The 13,700-nt window shown below is 49.5% G+C and overlaps 1 protein-coding gene across 1 annotated transcript in view; it reads right to left on the bottom strand.

Annotated features, from left to right (window-relative positions):
• The window catches only part of CTSD (cathepsin D), a 227,607-nt gene that overhangs the window by 73,420 nt on the left and 140,487 nt on the right, over positions 1-13,700 (bottom strand). Inside the window, exon 6 of the mRNA XM_069623953.1 lies at positions 283-405. Coding sequence (XP_069480054.1) covers positions 283-405 — 123 coding nt within the window. The remainder of the gene's footprint in view (positions 1-282; positions 406-13,700) is intronic.

The raw sequence follows: 13,700 nt of genomic DNA, 5'->3' as shown, positions 1-13,700 counted from the left end.
TGGTCCCAGTGTAACTTCACTCAAACTCTCCAAGCCCATTCTCGTTCACTTGAAACTATTTAGTCAACCCTCCCTACATCACCCATCTCATTCTCCTGTGTAGCATACATTTACCCTTCAGGGCTTCCAACATTCAATATTGACATCAAGCTCTGAGAGTTGATTTGCTCTTCTCCCTTGGCAAAGCTTTTTGCTCCCCCTACATCTCAGTTCTACCGCAATACGTTCATTGACCCCATCCCTGCGAGACATGTAAACAAAGATTCAACTTGCGGTACTCACTGATCCATGTGGATCTGCCAGTATGCCTTGCGGGTGACATTGAGATAATTGAAGTCCCCTGTGTAGTACTTTGGGTCTGTGCCTCCCAGCAGGAGCTCTCCTCCAGGTTCTGTTGTAGGATTCCTGTACCACAAACAAGAAAAGAGTTGTGATGAATAGGGATGTCCCCACAAAAACAAAATACAGACCACACAGGCGCACAGCTCAAACCAATGCCCAGCTTTACCAGACAATACAAAACTATGAAGAGGAGGGACGGATTTGTCCTGGGAGGCAGAAATGACAAGAACCGAGTAACAGACGGAGCTAGTATTTACCCCATCATCACCTGACGTGAGTGAAGCAATGGATTCTGAGTCATGTGGTTCAATTCAGCTGAGCCACCCTCTGGGTACCAGTATCAGTAGGCCCAAGCACGCTAAAGTTATATCAATTAAAATATACGTTACATTGTAAAAGGGCTACTGTGATACTACTATGGGGATACAGGTAAGGCACTTCAATCAAAAGGAGGAACGGAGGATAGCACAGGGGCAACACGCTGGTATTGGAAACAATACCACGCAGAGCAACAGAGGTTCGAATCCCGGATCCGCGCTTAGAAATCAAAGTGGGGTATGGTATTAGGCGCGTTATGAAAATACAATTAAATAAAATAAGGGAAGCCTGTCCGGACATTAGAGGGGATGCTAACATTTGGGTTACAGTACCTTGGTAACTTCTACAAATTGAATACCACAATAAATGGCATATCATTTAATTCAAAGAGGATTTTACTACAAAGTCTGTTGAAGAGGGCTTATCCCCTGGATGCAGTCTGAAGGTAAGAGGACATGGGAATGAGGGTGGTGGGTTTTCCTGGTTGGGGTGGGGAGGACCTACAAAATCTATGCAGGGTGCTGCACCCTCCCCTTTTATGGAAAGCTCGGTCCTATTGGCCTGACTTCTAACAAATCTGATAAGTTTCCCACACCAAGTTGCACTTTTGCAGCTCCACCCTCCAGCAAATATATAGTTTTGACCTCCAGATGCATGGTCCATGCTTGACAGATTTTCGTAGACCCCTTGCTTAGGGTTCAGTAAATCTAAACCACACCTAGAGTGCAGGGCATCTTTGTCTATGCCTGACTAAGAGGTAAACTCAGCCGAGCAATTGAGGCAATACACTCATGAGAGCAACGGTGGAGAAGAAGTAGAAGGCATCTTTCAATATTAAGGGAATATATCCATCCAGTGCATTTTAATTTGCATTTATATAGTACAAGCCTAATGTAAGTGTGCAGAAGTAAGACGCACAGGTAGCAAGAGTTCCATAAACATTTATTGATTTGAAATGAAAAGGAAAACCTAGCTGTCCCTATATCTACATCTATATTTCCGTACATTACACGCTTGACTAAATTAAGGAAAATGTTATTTTCTTGGTCCAGAAATAGAACTGCCTTCTTCTGTACGGCTGATCAAAAGTTACTCCCAGGTCTTTGGTGTGGCCTTGTTTGGGCCCCATGTTCCCTTTTTGGGCAACCTGTTAATGTTCCAATGTTTGCAGTGATCCTCTAGGAGAATTCTTTGAAGTAGAACAAAACACCAGTGGGAAATACCTCCCTTTCTCCTGGTTTCTTCAGCATTTCATGAAGCACCAATAATGAGTAATTCACAACACCAGGGGAAGGTCTCCCTGACCTTTGAGGCTTTCTGTAAGCTTCATCAGTGGCTCAGCTGGGCAGACCTGCTATACTCCACCCAGGTACAGCCCCAAAGTCAATACACAATGGATGCACTCTTCTTTCACTTGGTGGCCCTCGACCCAGTCTCTTTCGCTCTTGATCTTTCTTTCTATAACCGGTTCACTCTCCTGCTGGGTTATAGTAATCTGTCCAAACTTTTTTAGTCTTCAGTGTCCTTGACCCTCTAAGAATGGCTTCTCTTTGCCCAAATATCCTTATGCTCGTATTTCAGGGTCCCAGATTCCCACTCAATGTCTCTTTGCCAAATCTTTCTTATACTTGCATTCAGGGTCCCGGGACCACTCACAATGGCTTCTCTTATCCCCTGTATGGACCCGGGCAGCATCCACACCTTCAATAAGAGCTCCCGGTCCACCCAGCTGATCATGGTCAACCCAATGGCTTTCCGTCTCTCTATACGGGTTTGTCGCTGTTTCCTCCAGCTTTGCAGTCCTTCTCAGCAGCCTGTGTGTGTCTTTGCTTGACCGTGCTGTTCAGCATGTCCTCTTGCTACAGCTTTCTTCTCTGAATTCTGTTCTCGGTCTGCCTACACACGGTGGAGATCTGCGGCTCTGCAGCCCTGTTCGGGAGCCGGTCGACATGTCTTTGCTCCAGAATGCAGTTCTGCGTGTTCTTGCGCCACTGCCTTCTTCTGTTCATGGTCTGCCTCTACACAGTGGAGCTCTTAGGGACGCACTCTTATTAAGTCCACTTGGATGCAAGACTCTATAAAACATTCCCTTGGTAGTATACTACGAGTTCGGGACCTGTAGAAGTCTGTACTACCCAAAGGATTGGTAAAATGGCAGAGCAGCCAGACTTATGAGGAGGATGTGAGCTGTAGGTAAGCACACTGAACACAGACAATACAATAGCCCAAAGAAGCTCTTCCACAGTAAATGTTATGTTAAAAATATACATTTATTCTTATGTACACAAAGAAGGTAGGTACATTTCAACTAATACACATAGGAATTAATAACACTTTTCATAAGTGACTGCTTCAATTGTAGTTGCTCGTGGTTACAATTGTTACAGAGAATGACACTGACATTTCTCCCGTATTATCGGTACTAACTCACACTCACATTGATTTAAAGATAAACAATTTAATTCATTCAGTGAAGTCACAGCAGACAGACAGTAGGAAGGAAAAGGAACAAGTCACTTACCTGTAACTGTTCTCCAGCATGTGTCTGGCATGGATTCACATGCTCATGAATATTCCCAGTCAGGCCGAGAATCCTTGGCAAAAGAAAAAACAGTTTCACTTACAAACTGTCTTTGTCCTTTAAACCAATCACTGAGCTCTGGATCATACTTGCCCCAGCCAATGACTGCCCTCTCCCTAAGCCCCTCCTCTGGCAGCCATCTTCAGATTTGGTAGCACGTAAAGTGGCAGTATGACCAAAAAGAGCCACAGAGGAGCAGGAGGGAGGGTTTGCATGTAAATCCATGCCAGACCCATGCTGGAGAACAACAGTGTAAGGTAGGTAACATGTTCCTTCTCCAGCATGGGGTCTGGCATGGATTAAAATGCTCATGAATAAAGAATACATAGCAGTACATACATACGCAACCATGGGAAGTGGCAAGGCTCAACAGAAGCAATTACTCTTACCTGCGGAACAGGCTCACCTTCAAGCGAACAGGTTGTGTAGCACTGCTAGTCCGACCCTGGACTTCTCCCTGGAATCCCTGTCGACGCAGTAGAATCTTGTGAAGGTGCGCGTAGACCTCCACGTAGATGCGCTGCAGATGTCCAGCCAGGGCACACCAGCTGTCGTTGCAGCGACTGCTCTGGTGGAATGGGCTCTCGGACGACCAAGCAGCGGTCGGTTTGCCAACCGGTGACAGTGCATGATAGAGCGGAGAGCCACCTGGAAATGGAAGCCTTGGACAAAGCTTTCCCATGGTTCACAGGACCAAGGTTCACGAAAAGTTGTGACGTCTTCTGGAAACTTCTTTGTGCGTGCCACATAGAACTTCATGGCATGCGCCACATCCAGCGAGTGCAAGGTCCCAACAGTCGGCGACCAAGGCATCGGAAAAAACACAGGTAACACCAAAGGCTCGTTGAGGTGGAATTCCGATGTAACCTTTGGCATGAAGGAGGGATGCACTTGCTGCATGACCCTCGTCTCGTGGAAAGTCAGATATGCTGCTTGCAGGATAGGGCCTGGATCGCACCTACCCTTCTGGCAGAGAGGATGGCCATGAGAAAAGCAGTTTTCCACGAAATGAACGAGAGGGGCTTGATGCATAGGCTCAAAGGGGGCCCCACCATGAGCTTTCTCAGTACCACGTGGAGTTCCCAGGCCGCGCACCTACCCCCGTGGGAATGATCTGAACAGTCCTTTGAGGAACTCCTCGACTAGATGTTGGGACCAAAGAGAAGTCCGTCCCAGAGACCTGGTGTAGCAGGAGATAGCCCCCAGATGCACCTTGGAGACGTGCAGCAGCCCCGCCTTGGCCAAAGACAACAAGTACAGAAGTACCTGAGGGGCTGTGACCCTCAGGGGGTTGATCTTCTGCATCCGGCACCAACTTGTGAAGTGCTTCCACTTGTGCCCTTAGCACTTAAGAGTCGACGGCACCTTGGCCCTGGCAAAGAACCCCCTGCAGTCTGCCAGTAGTTCGTACCCTCAGAACTCTAAGGCTGCAGGAGCCAAGCCTTCAGGTTCACTGATCCTGGGTCGTGGTGCAGGATTGTGCCCCCTTCCCTGGTGAGTAGATCTGCGACCACTGGTAGCTTGACTGGAGGGAACGTCGACAGGCTGCCGTAGCCATGCCGGGGCACGAGGATCATCCTGCACTGGCACTGACTGGAATTGACATCATTGTCTGAGTTGACCGATGACTCGCAGCAGGAGCGACAATGGGGTGGAACATGAACAGGAACAGGCCTTCCCATGTGAATGAGAAAGCATCCCCCCATGCTCCCCGGTTGGTGGTACCTGCTGTCGAATCTCTGGCATTTGGAGTTTGTGTCGTCGCAAACAGGTCAATCTGGGGTCTCTCCCATTTGAGGACGAGGCTGTCCACCTGCTCCTGTCGAACCTCCCACCTGAGGCAAGAGCATAGTTCCCTGCTGAGGGAGTCGGCGATGCTGTTCTTAACTCACGCCAGGTGAAAAGGAATGAGATGCATCCCCTGGGCGATGGCACAGTGCCACAAGTCCTGCACCTCCCTGGAGAGTGCTGGGGATCTGTTGCCCCCTGCTTCCCGATGTAGAACATCATGGTGGTATTGTCTGTGAAGACCCTCACCACTTTGGCCTTAAGGGACAGAAGGAACGACTCGAGGGCCCAGAACACTGCCCGCAGCTCCAGGACATTGATGTGGTGGCCCCTCTCCACCGGTAGCCACAGGCCTCTGGCATGGAGACGTCCGGTGTGGGCTCCCCAGCCCTGCAGGGACGCGTCCGTGGTGACTGTCTCTTGGTATGGGGGACTCTGGAAATCCGTGCCCCGGCGATGTTGGAGTGCATGCCCCACCACTTATTGCTCAAAGGAAATCCTCGTAGAGCACAGACCTGTCCACTTAGCGTCCAGGAATTCCTGCAGGGGCAGCATCCGCAACATGCAGTCTCTCATCAGGTAGATACACAACAACATCATGCCGAGCAGCGACTTGATGGTCCATACCGTGGCGATCTTCAGTGCCAACAGCCATTGCACCTAGCCCATAATGGCCGCTATTCTCTCCTCAGAAGGGGGCCGCCAGGCAGGAGACCGTGTTGAGCCTGGTCCCCAAGAACAGCACGTCCTACAATGGAACCAAGCAGGATTTTGGATAGTTCACCGAGAACCCCAGATCAGTCTGCAGCCAGACGTTCCTGTCCGTGTGTTTGACAGCGATCGCCCTTCACCTGGCCCGGATGAGCCAGTCGTCGAGGTACGGGTACATGTAGATGGACCGCCACTGTCCAGGCACTTCGTAAACACCCTGTGCACCAACTTCGGTCCAAAGGGGAGGGCCTTGAATTGGTAGTGCTGACCTTGTACAACGAAGCGCAGGAACTTCCAATGCTTCTCGTGAATGGGAACGTGGAAGTAAATGTCCCCTAGATCCATTGATGTCAGGAAATCCCCTTCCTCCAGTTGGCCGAGCACATGTTGCAAGGTGACCATCCTGAATTTTCGGGACTTTAGTTACTTGTTTAGCCGCCGCAGGTCGAGGATGGGCCTCCAGCCCCCGGTCTTTTTTACTAAGAAGTATCTGGCGTAGACTCCAGCACCCAGGAGTCGCCTACGAATCAGCTCTATCGCCACTTTTCTTAGCATGGCGCATACTTCCTGCAGGTGCTGCTCCTGCCGGGCTACCGGTAGTATCCACGGACACTTCTGCTGGACAATATGTTAATGTTAATGTTAAAGGTCATTTGTACCGCGCACTATCACCACCGAAGTGGTCCCCTGGCGCTCTGGTGGCTCTGAAAAGGAGAGGAGAGGGGGTGGGTTAGTAGGAATAAGCTGGAAAAGTGCAAGAGAGCAGTGATGTGCTGTTGGCAGCCTCAGCCCGGTGGTTCCGTCGGCTGGGCTTGGGGTGTTTTATGGTCCGTAGTCGTCGTGTGCTGTTGTGCAAGTCTATGTGTGGTTTGTTTTGTTGTTGCATTGTTGTGACGTTTGTGCGGATTGCTGCGTTTAAGGCTTGTGGTTGTGTTTGGTTATAGTTTGGGAGGTGTATGCAGATGGATGGAATTGTTAGTTGGTTGGTAAGTTGGCATCGCTGTCCTTGCAATTGTGGGATTCCATCTAGATCCGGTACATGCTAACAGTCACATTTCTATCTAGATGCCGCGCAAGCCAGGTTCATAATTCTAAGTGAGTTGCATGCTAAGAGACACATATGCTAACAATCACATTTCTGAAATTCCATCTAGGTGTGGTATCTGCTAACAATCATATTTCTATCTAGATGCAACGCGTGCCAAGCCCGAGAATTCCGTCTAAGTGTGGCACATGCCAACAATCACACTACTGCCTAGATTTTGCGCAAACCTAGCTTGAGAATTCCATCCAGGTGTGGCAAATGCCAACAGTCCCATTTCTGAAATTCCATCTAAGTGTGGCACATGCTAATAGTCACCTTTCCGTCTAGATTTGGCGCAGACCAAACTTGAGAAATTCCATCTGAGTGTGGCACATGCTAACCATCATATTTCTATCTAGATGCGACGCGGGCTAAGCTTGAGAATTCCATGCAAGTGTGGCACATGCTAATAGAGTATGTCCGTGGGTGAGAACGTCCAGCAACCAACGGTCGGTGGAGAAGAGATCTTTTCCGACTCGCTGACAAAGCCTGCCAGCCCGCCTGCCAGCCTGCCTCCCACTGGGGTGCACGGGTGGGGGCCAGACGTCCTGGCCTGTTCAATCCTGCTGCGAGGCATTTGTGCCACCTTGGGAGCGGTGACGACGGCCACCCCCGAACAACCCCTATAGGCTTCCGGGGTCGTGGAACAAGAGGGTTAATGGTACAAGGATGATCCCCCGCCGAAACCGTTCGACAATCTTCCGGATTTGCCTCCTGCGGCACAAAAGGAAGGCTGATGCTTCTGCAGCGTGCCTAGGGCCCGAGCGTCTCCGTCGGTCTTGATAGCGTGCAACGACTGATCGACAGCCTTCCCAAAAAGACGGTCTCCATCAAAAGGCATGTCCAGGATCATTGTCTGAACTTCCAGCCGAAAGTTGGTGGCCTTCAACCAGCCACGACGACGGAGGCAGACACCGTTCCTCAGGAGCCCTGTGTCCAAGATGTCCAGGGACATGGTGATGGCATGGTCCGAAGCCACATCGCCCTCCTGTAGAATTTCCAGCGCCTCAACCCTCTTGTGTTGGGGAGAAATTCCAGCAGCTGAGCCATCCTGTGCCACAGCTCCCTGTCGTACCTGGCCAGCATTGCGAGAGCATTCTCTGCCTTGACAGTAGGCGCTGCCGAGTAGATCACCTTTTTCCCTGTGGAGTCCAACTTCTTCCCTTCTCAAAGGGTATAACGGATGCGAGTTGAAAATTCACTCGGACATTGGCGCTGGGTAGGATGTAGAGTAGATCGACTAGGGCTATGAATTCCTCCCCCATTCTGCATAGCACCGTAGACAAAAAGGGCCATTCTACGGAGTCAAACGCTTCTGTAGCATCCAACAGCGCCGCCACTATGGACTCATGTTGGGCAGCTGACATTAGCCCAAACATCCTGCGCAACAAGTAGGAGGAGGAGCGCTCCAGTGTAAATCCCAACTGGTCCGCCTTAACACATCTGTGCATCAGTGGGGCCGATCTGGATGCTAATATCTTGGCCAGAATCTTATTGTCCCTGTTTATAAGGGATACGGGACAATATGAGGAGGAGCAGTCTGCTGCTTTATCTGGCTTCGGAAGTACCACCACCACCACCACCACCACTGCTTCTCTCAATGACTCGGTAGCTAGCCGTCCCTCTGGCTCTGCCGATACACCTCTAGCCGATGTGGGGCTATAGCTTGCTAGAAAAGAATTTGTAAAATTCTGCTGTGTAGCCGCCTAGGCTTTCCCGGACAGCAGTGACTTAATTGTCGACAGAACCTCCTCCAAAGATATGGGGCAGCCAAGCCAATCCCTTTCCTCCGGCGTGCACCAATATAATGCCACCTGGTCCAGGGAGTCATTCATTTCACCCTGTGAAACTCGAACATGGGAGGAATACAGTCAGCTATATGTACGCGTCCCAGAATTTCACCTCCCCTTGGGAGTTCTTGAAGGATAAAAATCTGTCCCTTCTGCCTTTCTAGTTTCGTTGCTCTGGAGTACCCTACCAGGGCATTGCCCCTCCCCATATTTGCGTACTGCCTCACACCCCGAAGAAACCTCACTTCCCTTGGAGCCAATTCATCAAATAATTGGAGCTTTTCCTTAATCTCATCTTCCTTGGCTGTATCCACCCCAGTTGTTTCTACCTGTAGTTGCTTTATCTGAGCCTTGCTATCTGCCAGCTGCTGTCGTATTTGTTTCAGTATCCCAGACTCCTTCGAGATGCATTCCACCCTGATGACGCATTTAAAACGTACCCACAATGTCACGTAGGACCCTACCGATCCCACATTTAGTTAAAAAAAGTCATTGATAGTTTTAGTAACCCATCCCGAAAATACCCCATTTACCAAGCCTCCGCTTTAAATATCCAGGGTGCCTCCCCCCCCCCCATTCCATCGGGTATCAGTAAGGCCATTACTACTGGGGCATGATCCGACAGTGTGTGCCCCATGATTGAGATCAGGAAGCAGTCTTGTCATGAGGACGAGTTGTGGACCGAGGAGTGAACTGTGTACCCTCCTCCCCCCGGATGCCTCGTTCTCCAGATGTCGTTTTTTTCCCATGCCAAGCACATATCCCGTAGTCTACCAGTCACCTTAGGACAGTACGGGAGGAATCCATAGGCCAGTGTCTGATCGGGGTTCATTAGTGCATTAAAAACCCCTCTCCAGACACGAGGCTGGGGGGGCTTCCAGTTGCCTTGTTATCCATCCCAGGGTTTCTACAGAGTCTTGGTTAGATCCATAAATGCACACTCACCCATGTATGGTTCCATGTATCTTGAGGGCTTACCCCTCTTCATCCTTAACCTGTGCGATCAGTCGCAACCCTATGGTGTTCTGCAGTAGTATATTTCTACACACCCCTTGCAGTAAGCAGACTATGTAGAAAAATATTGGTGACAACCCCATCCTTGCCCATATTTTGCCTCTCTCTCTCTCAGGAGTTAGATGAGTTTCTTGAAGAAATGCTACAACCACTTGGTGACGTTGCATATATAATATAACCTTTCATCATTTAGATGGCCAGTTCAGGCCCCGGACATTCCATGTCATACTCGTGTGTACGCCATCTTGTGTTGACTGTTTCTTCATTAGTCCAATGTTCACCCCTTGTAAAAAAAAAATTGAACACTGACCAGTTGACCACAGAGGTGAGGCAGCCTTGGAAACCACTGCATTCTCCCAACTTCCCATCCACCCCTGTTCCTCCCCCCCTCCACACCCACCAGCAACTCACCACCCCACACCCCCCACAACAATCAGGTGCTAATGCATGAGGGTGCACCAGGGCCCAGCCACCCAAGTTAACAAACATAGATTTGATTGCCCAGTGCTGGGTTAACATTTTTTGCCTGCAGCCGCAGATGTCCATTGGCCGCCTTAATCATTGCGATGTGGTGTCAAGGGGAATTGCCTCCAGAATTGTGTTTGCTTCCTCCGGGTTGTGAGAAATATCACGCGGCCATTGTGCTCCACTCAGATTTGTTAGGAAATAACAGTGCATTTTTGATGCCTTTTTCACGACATCTATAAAAAGGTCTTCCTGGATGATTGCACTGTGTCCGAGAAGTCTGGGAAGAGGCGGACCAGTGCGCCTTGGTATGTCAGGGATCCCTTTTCACTGGCTTTCCTCAGGGCTAGGTCTCCCTCTGGATAGTTCAATAATCAAGCTATTATAGGTCTGGCTGGTGCCCCCAGCACCAACGTCTCCCCCACTGGGGATGCAGTTGGCTCTTTATACGATAAATACTGCAAAGAAGTCTTCCTTTCCAAGTGTTTCTCTCAGCAGTCTTCCACCATTGTCTCCATGTTGCGGGCTGGGATTCAAGGTAGTCTTACTTGTCCGTTCGTTCCAAGTGCTCTCTTAACCAAGACCAAGTCCCTCGTGGTAGTATGGGATTCATCCTCGACCGTAGTTACTCTGCCCTCTTTGTCCAGGCGTTCCCCATGTTTGTAGAGGCACACCTGCATATAGTCCACTTTGCACGTTATGGTATCCAGTTTCCCCATGCTGTGACTGAATGCTTGCTTGCACTTGCCCTAACATTTTCTTGATGTCATCGAGTGCTCCTCCTGTATCCACTGATGGGGGCTAGGTTGTGCTTACTCGGGAGTCTTCACCGGCAGGGTAGATGTTTGGTCGTCGCAGGATTCTCAATGTGCAATTTTAACAGGTGTTTACCAGATTTTGACACAGTGTCACTGTCTGATTGGGGCGTTCTCCTGCTGTCAGCCACGTCTTTGTTGCGCCTCCCACGAGCTGCACTCCTTCCCAAGATATATACAATCCTCCCCATTGCCACAATGTCCTCGCCCGCTTCGTATCACTGTTCAGTATTACCTCGGGTATAAAAAAAAAATGTGAAGAGCCGCCCCCCGTTGTGCCTCTGCTTTAGTGGGCAACTCCTGCGCTCCATCCACTCGAAAGGAGAGTAACCCAAGTGAGAGTCCAGTACCCACTCTTCCCTTTTTGTTCTGCCCCGCTCTTATATAGGGAAGATAGGGTGTAGGGTTGTGAGCAGAGTCACTCGCAATCAAATCCTCTGGAGGGTGGGTCACTTGGAGGGCGGGCTCCAGTCCTTAAGTGAGATTTCACCCGCCCCCCCGGGTACACCCAGGTTCATACCTCTGAAATTGTGTCTGGTACTTCACCAGTTCTGGGCGCCCGAGAGTCAGAGTCTGCACCCCGTTGTAGGTCAGTGTTTACTTCATGGCTTCTCTCTCTCTCCAGGCTGCATCGGCCATGGTGGTGGTCTGGGGGGGTTGTGGGGGGTAGAAAGAGGGCGGCAGGTGGTGGAGGCAGCTCCTCTCAAGACGGGATTCTCCTTCCTGCAAGTCCCCTCTATACCCCTCCCCCCCCAAAGGTCTCCACATGCACAGGGGTCTTGCACCTTGCTCCTTACCCCCAGACAAGGTCCATGTCCCAGGTGTGGGCTGTTCCTCGACGTGCAAGATGTCGTCCTGGGTCCTCGTTCTCCTAGCGCCACTGCAGGCGGCACGTCCGAGAGCTCTCCTACACATGTCTGTTGCACTTCAGTGTTAAGTCGCCGGCAGCTAGTGCTGGCCACCTCGGATCCCTACACACGGGGGCTGCGAGCTGGCCTCAGTCGCACAGCTCGCGCGGATCCAGACCGGTCTTAGTCGCGTGTGCGCAGACAGGGCCCACTTCTCATTTGTCGCAATTAAGGTGCCCAGGACTCTCAGATTTTTATTTTATAGGCGCTCTCAATCAACTTGGGTGTCTCTTCAGATGCTTTTATGGCCTTTAGAGAATCAGGATTCAGCAGGATATTTTCCGGATGTCTGGAGCTCACAGACCTACGGCCATCCTGGCTTGGCTCTCTATCACCCTCAGTCCTCAACCATATACTTGCACACCTCTTGAATCATCTCATCATTGGAGCATTTGGACAAGAGTCTTGTTAAAGTTCTGACACACACACACACACCCCCCCCCATAATATAATACACTCTTCACTCCTTCTAGAGTTGGCATCCTCGATAAGAAATCTGCAACCCTGTTATGATGCCCTTCCATTAACTCAATCCTGTAATTATATTCAACTAATCTGGATGCCATCCTAAATAGCCTTGGGGACACTTTATCTGCACCGCCTTCTTTTAATATTTTAAGTAGCGTCTTATTATCAGTACTCAACAGGAAAGGAGCTCCCCAGATAAATTGGCTAAAATGCTATACGCCCCAAGCACCTTTCTCTATCACAGAATGTCCAGTTTACATTTGCGAAAGAGTCCTTTAAGCAGAACTAACCCTTACGTCACCTATTTTTCCATCCTCTTGTGCGAGTAGGGCACCCAGGCCCTTATTGCTGGAATCTATGTGTTCCTTTTTGTATCAAATGGCCTCAACACTTCGGTTCTTATAATGCATACCTTAACTTTCTCGCAAGCTACTTGTTGTCTCCCTTTTCATTTGAGTGTTGACCCTTTTCTCATTCTATCCTTCAAGGGCTCCATGATTGATGCAAAGTGTCTCATGAATTTAGTGCAGAATTCACATAGCACCAAAAATGACAACAAATCTTTTGTTGGATTATTCGGGAGCTGCAATAACTCTTTTCACTAACGATTCTTTAGGACCTATCCCATCCTTAGAAAAGGTGGGTCCCAGATATCCTACTTCATTTTAACACAACTTGCATTTCCATCCTCGCTGCCAATTATTTTACGTTCAATCCTCTACCACCGTGGTGGAGTCATCATTTGGATGGTGTGCCCTCATAGAATCGATTTATTCATAAGTCGCAGCTTTGCAGCCACAGTCGTCCTCCTGCTCCTCCTCCTCCTACCTCAACCAGCTCTCAATGTTCACTGTCATTCTAGAACCTTCCCATGTAACAAGATTCTTTCAAGCTAAATATAACAGAGCTTTTCAGTATCAGAGCATTGATTAGTGAAAGCTGTCCACAGACAAATGAAGCAAGAAAGCCAGGGACAGTGGGGTAGGAAAGCCGGGGAGAGAAGTAGGTGGTGAGCATCAGTCCTGGACAGGGCTCTGGAGGGGACCACCACAGATGGTCTAAAGCTGTTGTGCATATGAGGGCCAGAGGACCCTTTGGGTTAAGCAGGTTTTCTTACGTATGCATTCAAACACAGGCAAAAAAGCCTCAATCTGCATTTAAGATTACTTATTAACTGCCTGGGCCAGCAGATCTGTTGAATGTCTGTTGTAACTTGTCATAGTTGAATATTCTGGGGGACATTTCCAGATAATCTCTGTGCCCAATGATGTGACAAGCTTGGTGGCACCGTTGATTGTAGGTGTTGGGGATGACTTGGCTAATCAAAACTGAAATAGTCAAACTCTCTCTAATCCAACAGTCAATCTGTTGGGCTTGCTGTGCTCCAATTGGAAATAACGCTTTCATGAACACTTA

This window comes from Ambystoma mexicanum, chromosome 11 (genome assembly GCF_040938575.1).
Source record: "Ambystoma mexicanum isolate Mex_15411 chromosome 11, UKY_AmexF1_1, whole genome shotgun sequence".
Lineage (NCBI taxonomy): Eukaryota > Metazoa > Chordata > Amphibia > Caudata > Ambystomatidae > Ambystoma > Ambystoma mexicanum.
The sequence above is the reverse complement of the archived record's forward strand: the minus strand, read 5'-3'. Positions and strand labels throughout refer to the sequence as shown.